Source organism: Drosophila simulans, chromosome 2R (genome assembly GCF_016746395.2).
Source record: "Drosophila simulans strain w501 chromosome 2R, Prin_Dsim_3.1, whole genome shotgun sequence".
NCBI classification, from domain to species: domain Eukaryota; kingdom Metazoa; phylum Arthropoda; class Insecta; order Diptera; family Drosophilidae; genus Drosophila; species Drosophila simulans.
In genome coordinates this window covers 11101578-11122980 of record NC_052521.2, presented here as the reverse complement: position 1 = coordinate 11122980, position 21403 = coordinate 11101578, and the positions used below count along the sequence as shown (strand labels likewise).

The window sequence follows — 21403 nt, the reverse complement described above, 5'->3', positions numbered from 1 at the left end:
CTGTTTTTATACCCATTACTCGGCGGGCATGCTTGTTTCGTTGAAAAGAATGTAACAACTAGATCTACATAAGTGTATGTAGAGTATAGAGTATATATATAGACTATAGACTATAACGTTGCCCACGGTAATGACGTAAACAAACGTTACGCTGCTTGCAGCTTTATCGGATTGCCGGGTATACAATAGTCGTGACACCCGACTGTAGCGTTATCTCTTGTTTATATTAAATTTGTTATGTGTGCAGTGTTCCTTTTCTATCCACTTTGCCAAATTGAAATTTATTAGTTTCACAAACAACATCCCATCCCACATCGTTCTCGAAAAAAAATAAGACCGAAAATTAAATATGGCATAGCCATTAAGACTACGATCCATTTTCCCAGAATTTTCCAAGAAAGCAACACAAACAGATAAGGCACTTGTTTCATTTATTAACCGCGTGACTCATGGAATCGATGTGGTGACCCACTCAGCTTACGACTACAGTAACAAAGTTATAAATTCGTGGTTTTTAATTGACTATACTATCTAACTAACTGCCTGGCGCAGTTGTGAGCCTACAGAATGGGGTAGCTGCACTCGCTGGCGATGCCGCAGAATCCACCTGCATTCCGGAGGATGCGCATGAAGCCGCCCTCGCCCCAATTCTGCGAGTACGAGTTCTTGATGATCCAGTAGTCGCGTCCATTCTCCGTTCCATAGCCCACCACGGTGACCGAGTGATTCAGCTCGCCCTGGTTGCACTCCTCGTCCTCGTAGATGCCACCGCTGTACTGCTCAAACGAAATGGTGTCCGCGTTCATGGAGCACGCCAGTGGACCCAGCGTGGCGATCACCTCCTTCATCTTCTCCTCATCTCCCGGCGTAATGGTCGCGTAGTCGCGAATCTTCACCAGACTCTCGCGCGGTGGACGGCCGGCGGTTTCGTTCTGGCGGCACTGCATCTCCGTCTGTGTGTACGGATATTTGTTGGCCAGCGTTACACCGTGATCGCGTATGTACTCGAAACCGTACTCCTGGAAGCCACCGTCGCAGCCCATGTTGCCGTAGTCATCGGCACAGTCCACCAGATTCTGTTGCGACAGTGAGGCCAGCACTCCAGTCCGCCGGAATAGATGACCCTCGAGCGCTCCCGTGGTGGCGAACGACCAGCAGGCACCGCATCCCACACCCTGGAATCCCGGTGGCGTCACTCCGCCCCTCTCGCGCCAATCGAACATCTCGGGAAGATTGGCACTCGCCGGATTCCTGGCAGTCACAAAGTTGATATGACCATTCGTGTATCTCCTGCAAAGGTAAGAGTAATTTATATTAGTATGACGATTAAGTAGAGATTAAATTCAATTAGTGTAAATGCTTGAAAATGTCTAAATCTGGTATTTTTATGATTATACAGTGGCAAACAAGACTACATTTAAATTTTATTTTATTCATAATGTTCTATACTACTTATATGGAAACTTTATTTATGGAGCTCCATCGCAATAAATAAGCTCGATATGGAAGGGTTTTGTTTGTTTCCACCCATTTGGTTCATAGTTTTCGGGAAACCACAGACCTATGGTCGGAATTTTTGATAAATTCTGACTTCTTGATTAGCATAACCGGGAAACCAATGGGCACCTACGTAATGTTACAAATCATGTGGACGTCGGTACCAAAACCCGTTTGAAAGTTATAAGCTGGGTGATAATTCGTTTATGGCCAAAAGGGTACTTCCCCCTAGCTCTAGATATGCGTTAGAAGGTGCTACTTACTCGCCAAATTCGGAGACTTTGGAGCCCAGCAAGGTGGCTATCTCCTTCCTGGTCATGTCGGCCAGCGTATTGACGCCCAGCCGGAATCCGGACACACCGTTGTCGGCGTTCTTGTTGCTCAGCGTGATCAGCGACATCTTGGCCGCGAAGATGCTCTCGCGATAGACCCGCTCCTCATCCGAGTACACCTTGCCCGTCTGCCGGAGGAAGTCGTCGAAGTTTTGCACATCGCAGAGCTTGGGGAACGACTGCAGTTGCTGCAATGACACAGCACCCAGCAGGGCCAGTCCCAGCGCCATCTGCAGCCACATCGGTGAGCACATCCGCATCTGGAACGGTGGACAGCAGAGCGAGTGGAAAGCGTTAGGTAACCACTTGGCCAACACATAGTTACACCATCCCATCCCAACTCATCGCATCCCGCGACCCCTTTTCTTGCCACATCTGTCAACGTTAATCACTTGGCCAACTCGACCCGTCCATTCACCTCCAATCGAACCAACCTGCCGTGCAGATCGTGGAGTTTCCTATAAGTGGAGCCGCTATCAATATTTATTTATGGGCAATATTAAAACCAACGTTGCTGCCTAGGAAATCTGCACAATTTGAAAACATGCCACACTCAAAATCCATGCGCTTATTCGATGTTAACATGTTCATCCAGTAGATACTTTTTAATGAATATTCAATGGAGTGTCCTCATTCACATAAGAAATTATGTTGTTATACCTTTGTGAGTAATGAAAATTAATAACATTTTTGGCAAAAACCAAAATAAAGCCAAGAAACTAATAAATTGTTTGTTAAACAAGCATACTAAACCGTTTAATGATCGCTTATGCAGAAATCAACATGGTTTCTAAGACAATCAACAACAATAACGATCGATTAAACGAATAAAAAATGAATAATTAGTTATTATTGGTTTTTCTATCCCGCTGACTATCCGCTTCTGTCAGCAATCGTGTTAATGGTTAATTAATCATCCGCTGGCATAAATCGTATCTTAATTACTCAACTTTATTCGATCTAGCCAGGTTAAATAGACTTTTGTAACTAGCAGAGTATTCGCTGTTCGTTTTTCCGGTCTATTTCGCGAATTCGATCACCGATGAGACGTGAATAATTACTGGCTGAATGAGTTTATTTGCATATGCTTAGCATAATTACATTAGTGCAAGCATTCGATTCGGATGAATTTCGACATGTATGAATGATTTCACGGCTTCGTCTCTCCTTTTATTTCCTCAGCTCCCAAAATTGGCTCCATCGAGGGCCCAAATAAATCAAAATCAAATCTAGATTGAGCAACCGCAGGCTAAGATTTCACTTTCGTTGCCATAAAATACTGATCACATGCTGTGACCGGTGAAAGGCGATGGGTTCCCCTATTTAAAATCAAATTTCGAGTCGAATGTACGTTTTAATTGCAATTGCAGTTCTCTTGTCTTCGACGGACCATTGTGAATCGGAAAAAACACACACACACACGGCACAATATGTTGAAAATATCGACTTAATCACCTTTTATGGATATCTTGGAATGAAATGTTCAAAACACCTTCCGCGTTCACAAATCACAAATCTATTCGAAGATGCTGAAGACTCGAAGACCGGCGAGATTATAAGCGGCGCTCGACCCGCACACCTCGGTTTTATAGGGTCTGGAGCTGGACCGTGGGACATCTGGCCAAAACTGGATGGGCCACCAATTGGAAAACTTTTTGAATACCGAACAGAGCATATTCATCTTCCATTTCGACGAGCTATCTGGTTTATGGGTCTATAGCTGTCTTCATTATATGCATGCTTAGTAATTGTCGATTGCCCAATATGTTGGTGGCTATAACATCGCATATTAACTCATTTGAGACAAAAGAGAAAATAGTCAAACATGTTTTTAAATAGTTAATAATTAATGAGATCGAAGTCACAGTTGTAGCGCCTATAGGATTACAAATTTAAATGCAGCAAGCAAAGTTTTAGGAAAGTTTTTTAGGCGTCTTTCGTTACTATATTTACGAAATAAAGCTTGTACTTTGTACTATTATATCCCTTTTAAATAAGTAACACTTTGATTTTTATGTAAATAATACAATTAAAGAAAGATAAATTTACAAACGGATGAGTAATGGTCTCGACTTTCAATAACTATAAATTGAAATTGAACCATGAAGAGATTGATTAGTAATGAATCGCTGGCCAATTTATTTGCATTTCAATTAACAGATTCGTGGAATCGGAATTTGTTGTTGCGTCTGCTAAAAAGTTCATTGACTGCCAAAATCCCTTATGGACTTACCTATTTGAAGAGGTTCAAGAAGATCCCGCATTACTACTTGGAATATATCAGACTACTGCGATGGAAATTGCCAAACAACTCACTTAGCACTTGGTTTACAGCAATTTGGCCAAGTCTTCCAACGGGCCTATCTATCTATCTATGTATCTTTCCATCTACGTATGTATCTATCTATCTATCAGCGCTGTTGCAACTTTTATGGACGCCACAAAGTATGACTGTGATTAATCATGCCTGCGCGCTGAAGACAAAACCTGAAGACTAGACGATAAGTTGGCATTAGAGGGGCGTTTACGATGCTCCATGGGCACTTGGGCATACGGGCTTGGGTGTTATTTTTCTGAACTGGGCCAGTGGGGATTTCGAATTAACAGAGATACGAGAACCCACCGCCGAATCGCAACGATACGAAACGGGGCATTTGACAAGTTTATTGGGCAAACAAAGCGCACCCCGACTTTTCCTTCCAACGGCGGCTTATCGAGGAGACCCAACCCGGAATATGGATACTACGGCTAGTACGTTTGAGTGCTGTAGGCCAAGTGCGAATTCAAGGCCTCGTAGAAATCTACGAGTATTTGCACTTTTCTTGCGAAAGTAAGTCGCTATGGTAAACTTCTATTTGCGTTTGCAATCAGAAGGAGAGTTTGCCGGTGCCTATAAAAGATCGTTCCATGGTTCTGGCGGCATTAGTTGGTGCGGATTTCGGTTTTCGTCATGTTCAAGTTGCTACTTTGCTGCCTTCTACTAACCATCGACGGTGGATGGGCCTTTAATCATGGCCAGGATCTAGTGGACTTTCAAACTTACGAGGTATGTAGGCCATTGCCAAAACGGAGTTCGGATGGGATTTAAATATCATTGTGGAGCCAAGATTGTACTAGCTCTTCACATTTATTGTTAATTTGTGTTATTGCATTTAAAAGAATTGCATATGTGGTAAACTATATTACTTTCAATCTGTTCACAGGAAAATTTCAACAAGACCTATCCCTCAACGTCGGCTCGCAACTTCGCCAACTACTACTTCATCTACAACCGCAACCAGGTGGCGCAGCACAATGCCCAGGCCGATAGGAATCGCACCACCTTCCGCGAGGCAGTGAATCAATTCTCGGACATCCGACTCATCCAGTTCGCAGCCCTGCTTCCCAAGGCCGTGAGTACGGTGCCCTCGGCGCCCACTGATCCACCGACCAGTCAAGCGGCAGCCACCAGCTTTGACATCATCACGGATTTCGGACTCACTGTGGCGGTGGAGGATCAGGGCGTCAACTGCAGCAGTAGTTGGGCCTATGCCACCGCCAAGGCCGTGGAGATCATGAATGCCGTGCAGTCGGCCAATCCGGCGCCCTCGTCCTTGTCCGCCCAGCAGCTGCTGGATTGTGCGGGCATGGGCACTGGATGCAGCACACAGACGCCTCTGGCTGCCCTCAACTATCTAACCCAGCTGACGGATGCGTATCTGTATCCGGAGGTGGACTACCCGAATAACAATAGCCTGAAAACGCCAGGTATGTGCCAGCCCCCATCCTCCGTGTCAGTGGGCGTGAAGTTGGCCGGCTATTCCACGGTGGCCGACAACGATGATGCCGCCGTAATGCGTTACGTATCGAACGGATTCCCCGTCATAGTGGAGTACAATCCGGCTACCTTTGGATTCATGCAGTACTCCAGTGGTGTCTATGTCCAGGAGACGCGTGCTCTGAGCAACCCAAAGAGCTCGCAGTTCCTGGTGGTCGTGGGCTACGATCACGACGTGGACTCCAATCTGGACTACTGGCGCTGCCTGAACTCCTTCGGCGACACGTGGGGTGAGGAGGGCTACATCAGGATCGTGCGCAGGTCCAATCAGCCCATTGCCAAGAATGCCGTATTTCCCAGTGCGCTTGCCTAAAAAGGATTCCGATCTAACCTTATTTCAAGTTAATAAACTTAAGTTTTATGTGAAAACTCTGATGTGAAGATTTTGTTTCGGATTCAGCAGAAGATGCTGTAAGTTCTTAAAAAACTTTAAAGTAGTAAGTAATACGATAATTTGTAGTTTTTAAGACACATTATAGAACTATCTTTTCATTAACTACCTAAACCTTAAGGAAATTAAGTAACAGATTTAGGAATATCTATAATAACACTATGATGATACCTCAAGATTTTGACTATCTATATCTATGATAGTTCATAGCTTTTAAGGAACGAACATAGAACCATCCAAGAAACAGATTTGGGTATATATCAAATAAAGCTATGATGATTCATCGAGATCTTGAGTATATATAGAGTAATCTAGAAAGAAATCCCCCATCTTCTACCAAAAAGTATCGTTTGCTTTTTTTTGTTGTGAAAGCTTACAGCTTTTTGTCTCCATTTATTGAATTTACCATTTTATTTAGTTTATTTATTGATTTTTCATCTACAAGCGGAGCTTTACAGACTTAAATGCTAAAAATTAACAAGTTCACTTTATTTTCTTTTCTTTTCTTGTTTTTCGCATCTTTGATCTGCTTATGGATTTTATACTATTATCTTTGCAGTGTTTTTCATTTTCTGTTATGTTTTCTCTTGCATAATAAATAAGTTTCCCATTTTGTTGCTATCCGTGTTGCTGTGATATAAAAACGAAAGGAAATTATATAGATATATATAATATTTAGGTATTATATTTATGGTTATAGAATATTCGACTCAGCCAGCGCAGACAAAAGCTTTTTTTTTGGTGTGTGTTCTTTCTGTAGATTTCTTACTCTTAGTTCTCATTAAATTTTTTAAGTTTCAGTAACTTGTTTGGAAACGTTTTATTATAAATACTTCTCGTTATTATATTTCAATTGCGTTAAATAATTTGAAATATATGTATGTACGTTGTGTTTGCATTTTGTTTTGTTTTAGTTTAGGTTTTAGTTTTTAGTTTTTACTTTTGGTTTAGAATGTCTTCCCGTCTTCTTGTGAAGCAAAGCTCAATGATATGATTCACGCTGAAAGGTGATTTAACGACTTTTATTATTTCAATAATTTTGCAGTTTATAAAGATTGCGTGATCTTGTGTTTTTAGGTTTTTCTTTTTTTTTTTTGGTTTTTGTTCTGGATGTGCTTGAGTTGCAATATTTAGGGTACTTCCTTGGAAAATCGTTGCGGATGAAGAACAAAATCGAAATTATCCATCGAAATCGGTTTAGTTGTGGAACCTTAAGTACTCGGACTAGTTAATGGGGTATTGATTTTAAATTTCCTTCTTTTTCGCCATTTAATTACTCTCTTATTTTTCCACTATTACGATACAACGGCTAGTGTTTGTTATCATTTTATAAATTAAAATTAGTTAGGTTTATCTACATATGCTCTCGCTTCTCTCTGTATTTATCTTATTATCTTTCCGTATAATTCTTAATAATATTTAACTAAATAAATATAATGTTATATAATTTATGCAATTTCTCATGTATATATATATATATATATCTTTGTTTTTGCTTTTGTTTTCTACACAAAATGATGTGTTTGTAACTGGTTTTTATATGTTGGCTAGTGTTTCTGTTTATTAATATCTTGCAATGTTTTGTGTTGACTGTACCTCGGTTTGTGTTCGAATTGTATTGGGGACACAAATCAAAATGTTTATGCACTTTCCGTCTAAAGTATTAGGAAGATTTATGTATATCAGCCATGCTAGCAGCTCCACTTCCGCCGGAATTTCGCGGAAATCCGTTGAAAATGTATCTTAGGGATCTCATGGCTATATAGTATGGTTTAGTTTTCATGAAGCTTACAATGGACAAACATTATTATTCCCTTCTCGTATTTAGTATTTGTTGGATTCTCCTTGGGTTTCATTTATTTACTCTGTATAAATTTCAATGCTATTCTCTTTATTTTCTCGCTACGAAAATTGATTTTCTGCTTTCAAATGAGTTATGAATACAAATTATTGCAACTTCTTTGCCGTAAAGATTGGTGTTCATCCTTAGAACTTGCACTAATCGGTTTCATATAGGGTTTGCCTTTGAGGATGCCCTTCCCCATTTATATTCTTGAATTACATAAAACAGATCTCAAGTATTGAGACTAGTTCACAGAACAAAAGCTTAAAAACAAAATGAAAGTATGGATTTACTTTCCAAAGGTTGTGGATAAAATCCCAAAATATAACTGACACCAAATAATAAAATAATCCTTGTTACTGCAAAGTATTTCTCGCAAAGATAGATGTTTATCTTTAAAATTTGAACTAAGTACATAAGAAGAGAACGCAGTTTTCATAAATAAATCCACAAGTATTGAGTAAGAAAACCCTTTTTCGCTTGATCTCGTGGAAAAGGGCATTCCTACGTCGCTGATTTTGAGTTATTTTGGGTTACGACTTATATTGTAGATCAAGGATCTGCATTTCTTACTAAGGACTTCTTTTTTTAGGGTCGACGGTTGAATTTTTTTTGTTTTAGGCGGAGACATTTACTGGCAGTTTTTCTGTATTTTAAAATTAATTTCGAACAAAGGCATAAAAAAGGTTCTTTTATTACTGCCCCCAAAAGAGTGTGTGTTACCTTTTTCGGTTTTATCCTGTTTGATTTATATAATGCATGCGAACGCATAAGGTAAGTTAATTTCCGTATTATTCTTATTCAATTTACGCTTACGAACACATTAAATGATATATTAAAGTAAATTATGCAACTAAATGAGCATCAACTGCAGAACTGAATCGAAAAACCATTGAAAACAAACGCGAAAACGATAAGTACAGGTGAACGCAGTGAAACTAATTCGAGCCCAATTTACGAGCTCTGGAATCGTATTGTGTGCCTCGAGTTCAGCAGGAGCGCCAATCCGGCGGCCACGATGAGGGGCAGCATCATCCACTGGCCAGCGGGCGAGTTGGCCCCGTTGCACAGATCCTTGGTGCAGGAGCAGTAGATGGCGGCCACGTCGTGGGTTCCCGAGCGTCTCACGCACTTGTTGTCGGTGTTCTCGTCTGGGATGTATCCGCATCCACGCACGATCCGGGTCTTCCCGTAAACTATGGAGCATTAGTTGGCATTAGTTATTGACTTTTTAGGTTACTATTCTGCACCTACTCTTTTGCACGGTTTTGCGGCACAGGGTGGGCTTGTACTTGTCCTTCAGATGCTCCAGCGGCTCCTGTTTGCTGCAGTTCACCTCGCCAATGGAGTACGGCTCGAAGGGATCGCCGCAGCGGGGATCGAACTCGCTGTTGCAGTCGTAGCACATTAGGGCAGTGGTCACTGCAAATTAAGTAAATTGGTTATTTATTAGTAATATTACAGCAAGTACTACCAATACGATGTATCTGTAAGATGGTATTAACTGGAATATATATGATTTACATAGATGAAGTCATCTTCTACAGATTGACTATCTATCCTCACATCGTATCTAAATAATCCTATTAAAGTATCTTTTAGTTAGCTTAATCCACTTAGCTTGTGGTTTATGATTAAAAGCTTGAATTTACATATGCACATAAATGCGGCTTAAATTGGATTAGATACGATTAAATTTAGCCATTTGGGAATTGGCTTTGATCGGCAGATTGCCAATTTCTATGCATAAATATTATTTCGAACATTTATAATTGCTTTGAATGTTGAAAAATACGAAAATAGAATTTAAAATTTAAAGCCAAAATAAGATGGGCATCTGTTGATCCCATGACCTTATACATACATACATATGTATATATTCTACAGAAATATCCAACTTTGCAATTATGGCACACCATATCAGAGAACTGCAGCCCGCCACTCGCACTCTACGTCCACCCGATAAACACTCGGTACTCTAGGCACCCCGTTTTTTTTGACACCCTACTTGCGGCAACACAAAATACTCGAGTGTTTTACCGACGTTGTGTTTTTGTTACGAGTAAAAAAACCACCCGAGGCCTGCTGCGCAAGAGCCGTTTGGGTGAGTCACGCACAGTCAACGATCGGCCGCACGTCATTTTTTGTATGCGGGCTGCAGTTCTCTGGTCATTTTTTGTACGCCTAAAATTTGTATGGGAGGAAGCGTGACGGGTATAAGAAATGAAGGGTAAAAGGGAATACCCAAGAAAAATTTCGTGCTCACGTCTTTGATGGACTCAAAGGGTGCCACCCGTTTCGAATCATTCCGTTATTTATTTTTCACACGTCGCTACCTGAATACTCTAATGACAAATATTCTTATATAAAGTAATTTTTGAAATGAATTTTGTGACATTATGTACTATTATTTTTACTATAATCTATATTTAAATAATAATAACGTTATTAATATATATAATATATAATAATATATAATATAATATATATATATATATATTATATTAATAATATATAATATAATAAAATATTATATAATATATATAATTAATAATAATAATAATAATAATATATAATAATAAGATGATGGCCATTTTACAAAGTATTCGACAAAGTCTAGAGCCACGCCGAAAGAATAGTGTGTAAACGTATGGAGTGTAAAACGCATGGAGTTACGCATCTTGTCTGTGACTCGATTACCTACGAGACCACTCGAGTATTTTTGGAAACACCCGAGTATTTTTGGAAACACCCATGTGTTTAACGGTATACCCACAAGTGTTTTTCTCACTCATCCCTTTTTAGGCAGTGTGTGATCGGCACCCGCGACGCGGAGCACCGTATTGATTCGGGTGCGCGCACAACGGGGTGTCTTGTCTACATGTTCAGATTTATACTGTGTGTTTGTAAGTACCCGCGATGTGCGTGGCGGGTAGCACCCGCACACAAAATTGTAGGGTGTGAGTCGAGTGGTAAAAAAGTGCCACCCTTGCAGTTCTCTGCACCATATAGTGCATTTATATAAAGCCAAATGTCAGGGCTTCGAACTGCGTCAGTGTGTGTGTGTGTGTTCATGGGGCTGCATACGCATGTGTGTGTGTGTGTGTGTGTGTGTGTGTGTGGAGGGGGGACTGTATGTTTTTTTGCATTGCATAAACTTTGGTGCTTTGGCTTACCTTGTATGCAGCAGAGCACGCCTAACAACAACAACGTCTTCTCCATGAATGGCGACATTTTGTATGTATTTGGATTTATTTTAATTAGTTTTTTTTTTTTGCTTTTTGAGCTTATGTTTTCACTTCTTCTCTGCCCGGCGGCTGGAGCAACAATTTGTTTCGCTGACGAGTTCCCTTCGTTGGACAATTTTTCGAGCTGATTGAATGCTACATCAGCATATTAGCCTAAACAAAATGAATTTGGATAAGTTAGGCAAATAAGTTTTGTGCGCATTTCCTAATAACCCGATGACGTTCGCCGATTTTGTTGTATATAATTCGACTGCAATGAAAAGTGAAAATCGCGGTGGCGAAAATAAATGCAAAAGGAGAGAAGACGCGAAGCGAAAAGGGGCAAAAACAGAAAGTGGGACGCAGCGGAAAAAAAGAGGAAGACAAATGCATTTTGGAAGGAAGCGTTGAGGGGCGGAAAGGGACGGCAAGGCGACGGCGCAATGCAACACACTCGCTCGCTCTCTCTCTCACTCCTTCTCGCTCTCCGATGACGCGCGCCCTCTAGCGACCCAATTAGTGAGCCAATGGATCCCATGTGGAACGCATTCGAACGACGAGCTACTTGCTCGTTGTTGCTGTTTTCCAATTTTCACCCATGTTTTTTTTTTTTGTATATTTCTTCTTGTCTTGGGATCGACTGTCCATTTAATTGGATTGCAATGATTGCCCGAACGCAGCTACAGCTGCAGCCAGCCCTACCCCCCCTTTTCCACCCACAAGCCAATTGATTTTCCCACCCAACACTACCACTTTTTTCCCCATTTTTTCCGGATGGTGGGTAATTGCTAACGGTACTCGGTAGCTAGGTAACAAATTACCAATACGTACCGCCCATCGGAAAACCCCACCTTCGTATTATCTGCCCCACTCCCAGGCGCTTTTAATAGTTTAGCCCACGTTTGCGATTTGTGGCCAAGTGCTTTCGATGGGCTTTCCATCCCCCTATTTTTTTCCATTTTCCTCCAATTGTCGGCTGAATCTATTTTCCTTTTCCTTCTTTTTTTATACTGCTGTCAAGTGAAAAGGCTTTGTTGGGCTTTGCTTACGGGATTGTCCTCAAATCTGATTAGATTTTGTAACAATGTATTAAGCTTATTTAGTATAACCATCTAAAAAAAGAACCTATTCAACTGCTTATTTAAAATACTTAAGAGCATATTTATGATTCTTCAAGTCTGAAGTTTGAATTATAATTATTAGTAATATTGATTACAATATCTGCTAAATGGTTTCATTATAGTTTTATATATTTTTGAACCTAAGAACTTTACAAGATTTGTTACCTACTCATAGAGCTTATTAAGTTTTCCTTTTCCTTAACTACTACCAAATATTGATCGAGACTAAATGGACCTTATATGACCCCTTACTAGACCCCCTTTTAGATCCCCATTTAGACCCCCTCTGCGACCCCCGCGGTGACTTCACTTTGAATTTGAACAGCCAATTTCCTGGCCACTCAAGTAATTACATTGTCATCCCATTTCCGGGACTGCCTGCAGTTGCGTTGGCCATTTGGGCCCCATTCAAAACCCCAAACCACACAACCCCCGCCACTCCCCCCGCCAAGCCCCCTCCAATTGGCACGTAATCGAGAAAAGTGCAATGCACTGAAGCCATAGATTCTAGAGCACTGCAGTTGGGGTGCCCACTCCAAAACAAAATATGGGGCGGCAGTCGGCGTACAGGGTACGAAATATTACGCATACGCCCCGTTCTGCCCAGCAGCGAGATTTGGGTTTCTGGCACACGGCACACAGGTAACCATCCATCCGGCTGAGGATACAAAGCCGTGCTTGGCAAGACGTCTGAATGCCGAGCGAATGAAAAGCCAATCAATATGGTAGCCAAGGGGCCGTTGTCATGTCGGCCATTCAGTTGGTCAACTGGCAGCTGACGGGCCAAAACAGGAAGAGTTCCAATCGGCAGGCTATATTTGATATCTAAATGCTATATACGTATATATAGGATGATGACATGTGGTGGGTGGCTTGATTGAGTGGGCCTGCTTTCATGTTAGTCAGCCATCAGCGTTCGCTGTTCGCTTGCAATTCGCAGGACATGCAACACCCTGCCTCTTCCGCCAGCCCCGGAAAATTCAATAACTGACCCAGTTCAGGTGCTGTTCTAGCCGACCACTTTTCAGCCAGCCCACTCGATGGTTTTTCCTGCCATTTTCCATCGTCCAACGTCTGTCTCCGTCTTTTGGCATTTCCTGTGGGAAATGTTTGGGAGCACCCATCCTGCGGCAGTGGGTCTTTCTTCTTTCATTTTAGCTGGTTATTTTTGTTGTTATGTAAGAGCCCAGACAATTGGCAGTAGCACGAATCTGGCATATCGATTTAGCCATTAAAAAAATGGAACGAGCAACGAAAAAAAAAAGAAAAACTAGAAGAGCAACAACAACGCGAGCAGAACAAGTGGCATGGGAAAATTACTCAGGTGGCACAGGTAAAATTATCGGGGGGGTTGGCTCTGCACTTTTGTTGTGTAATGCCTTGCGAAGACCTCGAGGATTAAGGGATTCGGGGGATTCGAGGGATTCTCACTGGCTTATGAACTTGGCCAGCAGTTAATTAGCCCGTTTTTAAGGTTAGGTATTGTTCTCCTTATCTGGCTTATATCCGCCACTATTCAGTTTAAATGGTTCGTCCATTTGCGCTTGCAACTTGTTTTGTAATCACTTATGCACTGTGTTTCCGCTTCACTTCGAAGTCACACTTTTCACTTTTACTTGGGCAGTTATATAATGCCAGGACCCCCACACGAGTATTTTCAATGGTTTTCCGCAAAGTTTCCCTTTCGATGCAGTTTTCTTTTCCATTTATTTACGTAAGAGTGGAGACATTCACAATTTTCCTGGCTCTCGAACTATTTCAAGCTGATGACACCGAAGTGGAAATGAAAGGGCCCCCAAATGAAAAGCGAAAAGAAAAGCGGATGCCAGAGAAAAAGGGCTCAGAAAATGGGTGGAGGGGTGGGTGGGGGGAGGCTTGCGGGTGGAAACGGGTGGATAGTTGTGGGCGAAGGGTGCGCGGGGGGTGGGCGGACTTAAGTGCGATTCCAGTGCAAATTCTCTCGCAAGGACGAAGCACAAAGTCAAAGCGGCCGAGAGCGAAAGAGAGAGAGGAATATTGAGTGCGGGAAAGAGACACAGAGACAGAGAGAGAGAGAGAGAGAGAGGGCGCGAGCGCCCTTTTGAGAAAAACCAAGCGAAAAAAGTTAAATCGATAGCGAACCGCGCCACTGAAGCGGGATTATCTAACACGGGGCTTACAGTCCGTTTCGCCCAGAATCGCGACTTTTCTTTCCACTCTTTGCACTTGTCTCGATTTCTCCAGCTACCTTTCCGCTGGCTAAAAAAACTCTCGAATTCGTACTTCAAATGCTCGGATTTGGTGTGCCAAGGGCCTTCTGATTTGCTGTGGACTCTGATGCGGTCACGCGACGCGGTAGATGCAACCCCAAACACGGTGAAATTCTTTCTGAGCGCTCCGCCAAATCCGCAGCTGTCCGGCGAGATTTCCGCCGAGCTGTTTCTGTTTCTCCGGAGAGCGAGAATTTCGCGAGAGAGAGACTGCGCACTGAACAACCCTGGCGATTCTCTATTTTATATTCTGCGATAAATTTCAAGTATTTTGAAAAATCTAACTTCAATACTTCTTCCTCATATTTTTTTAAAAATTTTGAAATTACCGATTGAGTATTGGATATCTGTAGCACCTAAAAAATATTTTCAAAATAATTTTATGTTATAAATTCAACTATTATTTTACTCTGCGATTAGTTTAAAAAGTATTTTAAAAATTCTTACTTTACTACTTCTTTCTCATAATTTTGAAATTATCAATTGAGTATTGGATTTTTATAGATCCTTAAAAATAATTTAAAAATAGTGTTATGTTATAAATTTCATAATATTTTTGAATCGCTTCTACAAAATAAAATAATTTTAAAAATACTGTTCATATTTCAAGTATTGTAGCTAGTTAGAAGCTTAAAATTTCCATTTCAAATGAGTATTATTGCTTTCAATATTGTTATCAGATTGTTTATAGCAAAAACAAATGTATTTATTGCAAAGTCGGTTCATGTCATTATGTAATAAGGTTGGAACTGAAGATAGTGATCCGAAAACCTGCCGATTTTGTGTCTGCTGTAAATCTATACTAAAATATTATATAATGTTGACTACTTCTTCACATTATATAGACCAAATGTATTCGCGCGTTTTATATCATTTTTCCATTATATAATTTCATTAATAGCATTATTTTTAAACAAACTTAGAAACTATAGATCTAGTGGAAACCCAATCAGAAAACAATTTCTGGATTAACACTTATTTTATTGGCATACCCAATAGTACACGTATGTATTTGTACAATAGCCTTATTATTAGATATTTATATTACAAAACGACTTAAGAACTATATCCTGAATGTCAACAATATTTCCTTATGATCTAATGACCCCAGTAAAGATTTCAGCCCTTGATGCAATTGGTTATTTCGGTCCAGAAGGCCTGAACTTCAGGATCCTGCATTAAAATACGTTTCTTAGCGTTCAAAACTATATTGAGGATGTCGGCGTTTTTGCAGCAATCCCGTCTCGCGGATTTGCCATCGGGCGCCTCGGGGGAAAAGCCTTCCGTCTCCTGGTCATCCATTGGATCCACTTCACCCGCCGGACTGCCCAATTGTCCAACTGCAAAATAATACTGTAATTGGGGGAATCTCTAGCTAAATCTGCTTAAATACCTTTCTTGCACTTGGTCGTCTCTGTTTTCGGTTTTTCTGTGCGTTTTTGGTAGGGTTTTCTTGGTTTTGAAACATCTTTCGTTTTGCTGCGCTTGGCATTCGCATCGGTGGGCAGCAATTCGGGACTCTCGGCGGGATTATCCGCATCCTGCTGCAGGCGCCGCTTGACGTGCAGATTCAGGCGCTCCTTGATATTTTGCTGTTCCAGTTTTATCTGCACACCAGTGGTTTCTGCCATGTTTTTGCGTTTTGAATATGAAAACAATTTCCAAAACAGTGCACCAGTGTGACCCCTAAATAAATATTACAAGAAAAAAAACAACAACTTAAAATACAACTTTCTCACTTGTATTGATTGTTCCTAATTATTTATAACTATTTGAATAGCGATGGTATTGCATGTAAAGTTATTGCGGTAGCCGTAAGAAAGAAAATAATCAGTGTAACTGATGTTAAAACAAATTTTGTATCTAATATTTATTAGTCAAAAATTACATTATGTGGCAGTGTGAACAGACCTGGTTGGAGTCTCCGCTGCCCCAAATCCGAGTCACGCACCCCAGGTCTGCATTCGATGCGATGGCAAATTTGGTATTTTCCAGCGACGCCATGTTGGATTGCGAACAACAGTTAACAGCAGCAAACGAGAAATCAGCTCGCAGCGCAGAAAAATTAAGAAATATCGCCGTAAAAGTGAGCCCAACCGACCGAAAACATATGAAAAGTGTGAATTAAAGGACAATCAAGCGTTAAATCATTAATTAAGCGTTGAGCAAGCGCGAAAAGTACGCGAAATCGACGTTTTGCAAAACGTTCGCCATACGCGTCGCCATTGGTGTGAGCGAGAGCTTGCCTGTGTGTGCGTGTGGTATTGGAGAGGGAGAGAGCGCCTGTGTGTGTGTGTGTGTGTGAGCGAGCGAGCGGCCCCTATGAAAAGCAACAGCAACAACAACGCCAGCAAAGGACCCGCAACAACAACAGCAAGAGTAACAAGCACAGCTTTTTAATATCCAAATAATGAGTGTCGCTGCAATGACTATGGACGATCAAAGACCCTGTATGAACAGTTACGACAAAATGCCCCCGACCAAATACGAGCAAAACCTAAATATCCTAAACAGCAGCCAAAACAGTGGGGCCACTGGCGGCCCCGCCTCTCCAACGCCCTCCGGCTTGGAGGACCACCATCATCATCACCATCCGCATCCGCACCATCATCACCATCAGGAGCAGCAGCAGCAGCAGCAACAGCAACACTTGCAGCAGCAGCAGCAACAACAGCAGCAGCAGCAACACGCAGCAGCTGTTGCAGAGGCTGTTGCAGCCGCCGAACAGCGACAGCGCTTGCTCGAAGGTATTTTGCACATTTTGGTACACTGCTATCTGATCAGAGATCTATCTGATCTATATAATACCCCCTATATACTACATACATACTCGTTTCGAATACCGACAAAAAAGAAAAGAAAATAAGGAAAAAACCACGATCAAAAGTGTTGACTCTGTGTAAATTGTATAAAATAATGCAATATAAACAACAAGTAAACGTAGTCATTTAGTTTATTTCTGCCCCCACTCCACTTGGGTTTCTTGTGTCATTTGAATTTGTTTATGAAAAACACTCGGAAAAGAACTCAACGTATATATTATGTGAATCGAATCGAAGCGAACACTCTTTGCAACGAACATTCTTTCAGCGGCGTTTTGGTTAACTTTATTTATTTATTTTTTTCAACACCACCTCGAGCAAACCGTCGAATGTAGTGAAAGTGCTTTCAAAAGACAATGCATATAATAATATCTAATACCTAAATATGAACTAAGTTGAAAGGCAACTGATGCCAGAAGTTATCAAGTGATTACAAAGTGTTGTGCAACAGAACTGTCTAAAATATAAAATATGAGTTGAATAATCATTAATAATATATGAGAATCGTAACCAATTATAACCAGTAAGCTTAGCAAAGCTTTAATATTGAAAGTAATCGCACTTAATTAAAAAAATATAGAATAAATCATGAGATGATAAGGTTTACGAAGTAAAGTTTAAGATTTTATATAATCTTAAAGAGAAAACCGGGCTGATAATAACATCAAATGAATAAAGATCATATCAAGTAATAATAGTAAAGAATCCTAATCGGAGATTTTCCTCGTTTTTCGTCGTTTTTGCGGTGTACAGTTTTCGTTTTGCGACCACTTTTCGTTTGCCTACGTGCCCGCAGAAGAAGAAGAAGAAGCAGAGAAGTGGAGAGGAGAAGAAGAGAGCCAACGTGTCTGCGTCCCCTGCCCCACCCCCCTGGACCCATCTTTTACTCTCTTCACGCCCCCTCGCTCTTTTCGTCGCGCCTAAATATAAATAATAATATTAAATAATCAATTGAATATGTGACAGTGCATAACCAAAGAGAAAATAAAGTTGAAATTGTTTTTCTGTTGAAATTGTGTTAAAGAAGTGAGCGTCAAATGAAAAAAAAAAAAAAACAATTGCCTCGTGTGTTCAAACAAATACAAATGTTTAAATAAATGGCGCCAAAATACGGCGAACATGTGTGTGTTTGTGTGTGAGTGTGTATATGCACAATTGTTAAGCTTACTTAATTGATTTTTAAACGCTTAATTGGCCGCCAATCAATCAATTAACATGCAATGTGGGACACACGCACATGCACACATTTGTTTGCCCCAATCAAATAATATATATATATATATATATATATAAATATAAAATAATTGCTCGGCTAAGTAAATACAAATACGAAGTTATTTATGTACGTGTTTGCACAACAAATACAACAAAAAATGCAAAGTCAATAAACTTTTTGTATGACAAAAGAGTGTTCGAAAATGCCGCAAAAAAGAGAAGGGGAAAAGCTTTTGAAATCCATGCATACATACATACATGCATAGGCATACGAAAAAGCTTCCGAAAGCCCATTGTGTGTGCGTCGAGTTTTTTGCAAGTGTTTTTCAAAAATATTTTCAGTTTTGCCACAAAAAATATGTATACCAATCAGTCGTCGTTGTTTTCCACAGTGTATGCAAGTTCGAAAATGCCGCGAAGATTCAAATTCAATCGCCAATCAAGTTCGATGCAAATGCAAATGCATAAGCAAAAGCAAGAAATCAAAATGCAAATAATGGCAGGTGTTCAAGTTATTCAAGTGCCAATGATAATGCCAGAGATAACGAAGCAATCGAAATCGAAATCCAAACCGCAAGCGAATTCGATACCGACATCGATATCGTGTCCAAGTTCAAGTGGTTCAAGTTGTGACCCTCGCATCGAATCAAAATCTAAATCAATATCATTATCAGCCAGAGATTGACGACGGGATGCGGCCTTTTCCACCGACCATGTCACGAACTTACACGAATGATTGCAACGCATTGGTATGATTTCGTATTAAGTTCCACCTAAAAAAACAAACACTTTGCCTTGCCCATTAAGAACTTGTAAAATATCTATGTATATATAGTACGATATTGTTATATCTCGTGTGCGAACCAAAAAAAAAAAGACAGTGGCTCTCTCAGCTTGGAACGCCCGTTATCTAGACCCCATTATTAGCTAATCCCTATCCTTCGATTCGCAGATGAGATCGAGAATCTCAAGCTGGAACAGGTCCGCATGGCTCAGCAATGCGCGGACGCCCAGCGACGCGAGAAGATCCTCATGCGACGGCTGGCCAACAAGGAGCAGGAATTCCAGGACTATGTGGTGGGTACTCGCTTTGATCTACACAAATTCCTCACATACTAATGTACATCTTTTCCTCTTTAGAGCCAAATTGCCGAGTACAAAGCCCAACAGGCGCCGACTGCCCTGGCATTGCGCACTGCTCTCCTCGATCCTGCGGTCAATCTCCTGTTCGAGCGGCTAAAAAAGGAACTTAAGGCCACCAAGGCCAAGCTGGAGGAGACCCAGAACGAGCTGTCCGCCTGGAAGTTCACGCCGGACTCTAATACCGGCAAACGCCTAATGGCCAAGTGCCGACTGCTCTATCAGGAGAACGAGGAGCTGGGCAAGATGACCTCCAACGGCAGACTGGCCAAGCTGGAGACCGAACTGGCCATGCAGAAGAGCTTCAGCGAAGAGGTCAAGAAATCGCAGTCGGGTAGGTTAAATCTCAATTAGGATTGGGTTCGGAACTTATAGATATGTAAACTCCTTCACCCTTTAGAGTTGGACGACTTCCTGCAGGAGCTGGACGAGGATGTGGAGGGCATGCAGAGCACCATTCTGTTTTTGCAGCAAGAACTAAAGACCACACGCGATCGCATACAAGCGCTTGAGAAGGAGAACGCCCAGTTGAAACAGGCCATCAAGGATGAGGTTGTGGCTCCAGCGGCTGCCACCAACGGCAGCACCAACAAGACGATAAACAAGCTAGAGACCATTCATGAGGACGCTTGCATGGCGAATAACCCAACGAATCCGGATTGTTACAATGGCAATACCAACAACGAACAGATCGCGGCCGTGCCACAGATACCACCATCGGATGATGGCAGCAATATGAACGGAAATGCAGCGCGATTAGCCCGCAAGCGTAACTACCAAGAGGAGGAGACCCCTCCAACGGTAGTGGTGGTGCCGACTCCCACCCCAGTAGGAAATATCGTCCAGGAAGCACCTCCCATCAGGGAAGTTACCGCCCCACGTACTCTGCCGCCCAAAAAGTCCAAGCTGCGAGGCATTACCACGCGTCGCAACTCTCAGCTGGAGGAGGATCATCAGCCCGTGACAACGCCAGTGGCCGTCCCCATGATCGTGGACAACGCTGTGGCCGGAATGGCGAGCGAAGAGGCTGCTGCCGCCGCTGCGGCGGTTAATAACAGCAATACGGGAATACTCCCGGAAACGGGAGTGCCAGTGGGTGTCCCAGTTGAGGGCGGTGATCCAGCTGCTCAGGCGGCACCGGGCCGCATCCTGACCCGTCGTCGGTCCGTCCGCATGCAGCAGAACGGCAGCGGAGCAGTCGACTACTCCACCTAAGCGCTGGCGAACCTTTTTCCAAAAAAGGGTGCACTCCATATGAGTTCGTCAAATTGATCGTTAATTCCTGACGTTTACTTTTGTGAATTGAGATTTCAAAACAGAGAGAGACTTCATTTTATATTTCTAACCTATCTTTTAGATTCTTTAATTTTTTACACATTGTCTTGTAAAATACGTTTATTATTTCGTTTGCATGCGGTGTAGACATACATAATTCGCGAATTATTTGGAAGTCACTGCTTTACATACGAAATGCATTATGTAGAACTGTGTACCACTTCAGCACATATATTTACAATAATACGATCGAGCTAAATGATAATGCTAAAAACTGATACACTATTTATGTTTTTTAAACCACGGCATCTACTGAAAAGCTGAAAAGAAAGTTTGGTCAAAAAAAAACTTGTCATTTAGCAAAATTAGGTTTTAATTATCAACTTAAGGCATTTTTGTAATACTATGAAAGTTGTGTAAAATACTATAAACTTGTGTTAAAATAAATTGTTAAGCATAACAAATATTTCAAAA

At 41.4% G+C, this 21403-nt stretch overlaps 5 protein-coding genes across 9 annotated transcripts; 2 read left to right on the top strand and 3 right to left on the bottom strand.

Moving 5' to 3' along the window:
• Positions 1-414: 414 nt before the first annotated feature.
• LOC6734363 (procathepsin L) lies at positions 415-3406 on the bottom strand. The gene is made up of 3 exons (XM_002081348.3): positions 3285-3406; positions 1761-2089; positions 415-1290 (listed from the first exon to the last, which is right to left on the bottom strand). The coding sequence occupies exons 2-3, from the start codon at positions 2087-2089 to the stop codon at positions 561-563; spliced, it is 1059 nt and encodes a 352-aa protein (XP_002081384.3). The 5' UTR covers positions 3285-3406; the 3' UTR covers positions 415-560.
• Positions 3407-4699: 1293 nt separating this feature from the next.
• LOC6734362 (zingipain-1) lies at positions 4700-7220 on the top strand. Its single transcript, XM_002081347.4, has 2 exons — positions 4700-4875; positions 5033-7220. The coding sequence occupies exons 1-2, from the start codon at positions 4780-4782 to the stop codon at positions 5957-5959; spliced, it is 1023 nt and encodes a 340-aa protein (XP_002081383.1). The 5' UTR covers positions 4700-4779; the 3' UTR covers positions 5960-7220.
• A 1430-nt stretch (positions 7221-8650) lies between these two features.
• On the bottom strand, positions 8651-14635 carry LOC6734361. 3 transcript variants are annotated; one of them, XM_016168009.3, is made up of 4 exons: positions 14491-14635; positions 11057-11281; positions 9135-9302; positions 8651-9076 (listed from the first exon to the last, which is right to left on the bottom strand). In XM_016168009.3, exons 2-4 carry the CDS (start codon positions 11112-11114, stop codon positions 8835-8837), a joined length of 468 nt encoding a protein of 155 aa, XP_016027443.1. In that variant the 5' UTR covers positions 11115-11281; positions 14491-14635; the 3' UTR covers positions 8651-8834. The 3 variants fall into 3 exon arrangements, with proteins under 3 accessions (XP_016027443.1, XP_016027442.1, XP_016027440.1); XM_016168008.3 differs by having other exon boundaries at positions 14388-14608; XM_016168006.3 differs by lacking the exon at positions 14491-14635 and adding an exon at positions 13943-14048.
• Positions 14636-15437: 802 nt separating this feature from the next.
• Positions 15438-16191, bottom strand: LOC6734360. The gene is made up of 2 exons (XM_002081345.3): positions 15871-16191; positions 15438-15817 (listed from the first exon to the last, which is right to left on the bottom strand). Exons 1-2 carry the CDS (start codon positions 16106-16108, stop codon positions 15597-15599), a joined length of 459 nt encoding a protein of 152 aa, XP_002081381.1. The 5' UTR covers positions 16109-16191; the 3' UTR covers positions 15438-15596.
• Positions 16192-16456: 265 nt separating this feature from the next.
• LOC6734359 (pre-mRNA-splicing regulator female-lethal(2)D) lies at positions 16457-21395 on the top strand. Of its 3 annotated transcripts, XM_039292727.2 has the most exons (5): positions 16457-17224; positions 19467-19591; positions 19655-19988; positions 20055-20626; positions 20657-21395. In XM_039292727.2, the coding sequence occupies exons 1-5, from the start codon at positions 16888-16890 to the stop codon at positions 20867-20869; spliced, it is 1581 nt and encodes a 526-aa protein (XP_039148661.1). In that variant the 5' UTR covers positions 16457-16887; the 3' UTR covers positions 20870-21395. The 3 variants fall into 3 exon arrangements, with proteins under 3 accessions (XP_039148661.1, XP_016027436.1, XP_016027437.1); XM_016182111.3 differs by having other exon boundaries at positions 20055-21395; XM_016182112.3 differs by lacking the exon at positions 16457-17224 and adding an exon at positions 18616-19263 and having other exon boundaries at positions 20055-21395.
• The last annotated feature ends 8 nt before the right edge of the window (positions 21396-21403 follow it).

Bases quoted from the DNA above. Each gene is read 5' to 3' on its own strand.
- LOC6734363 (XM_002081348.3), bottom strand. From the start codon at position 2,089: ATGCGGATGTGCTCACCGATGTGGCTGCAGATGGCGCTGGGACTGGCC. The intron at 1,291-1,760 runs GTAAGTAGCACC...TTACCTTTGCAG, and splicing joins AAAGTCTCCGAATTTGGCGA to GAGATACACGAATGGTCATA.
- LOC6734362 (XM_002081347.4), top strand. From the start codon at position 4,780: ATGTTCAAGTTGCTACTTTGCTGCCTTCTACTAACCATCGACGGTGGA. The intron at 4,876-5,032 runs GTATGTAGGCCA...ATCTGTTCACAG, and splicing joins TGGACTTTCAAACTTACGAG to GAAAATTTCAACAAGACCTA.
- LOC6734361 (XM_016168009.3), bottom strand. From the start codon at position 11,114: ATGTCGCCATTCATGGAGAAGACGTTGTTGTTGTTAGGCGTGCTCTGC. The intron at 9,303-11,056 runs GTAAGCCAAAGC...CTTAATTTGCAG, and splicing joins CGTGCTCTGCTGCATACAAG to TGACCACTGCCCTAATGTGC. The intron at 9,077-9,134 runs GTAGGTGCAGAA...AATGCTCCATAG, and splicing joins CCGCAAAACCGTGCAAAAGA to TTTACGGGAAGACCCGGATC.
- LOC6734360 (XM_002081345.3), bottom strand. From the start codon at position 16,108: ATGGCAGAAACCACTGGTGTGCAGATAAAACTGGAACAGCAAAATATC. The intron at 15,818-15,870 runs GTATTTAAGCAG...ATTATTTTGCAG, and splicing joins GACGACCAAGTGCAAGAAAG to TTGGACAATTGGGCAGTCCG.
- LOC6734359 (XM_016182111.3), top strand. From the start codon at position 16,888: ATGAGTGTCGCTGCAATGACTATGGACGATCAAAGACCCTGTATGAAC. The intron at 17,225-19,466 runs GTATTTTGCACA...TTCGATTCGCAG, and splicing joins GCGACAGCGCTTGCTCGAAG to ATGAGATCGAGAATCTCAAG. The intron at 19,989-20,054 runs GTAGGTTAAATC...TTCACCCTTTAG, and splicing joins GGTCAAGAAATCGCAGTCGG to AGTTGGACGACTTCCTGCAG.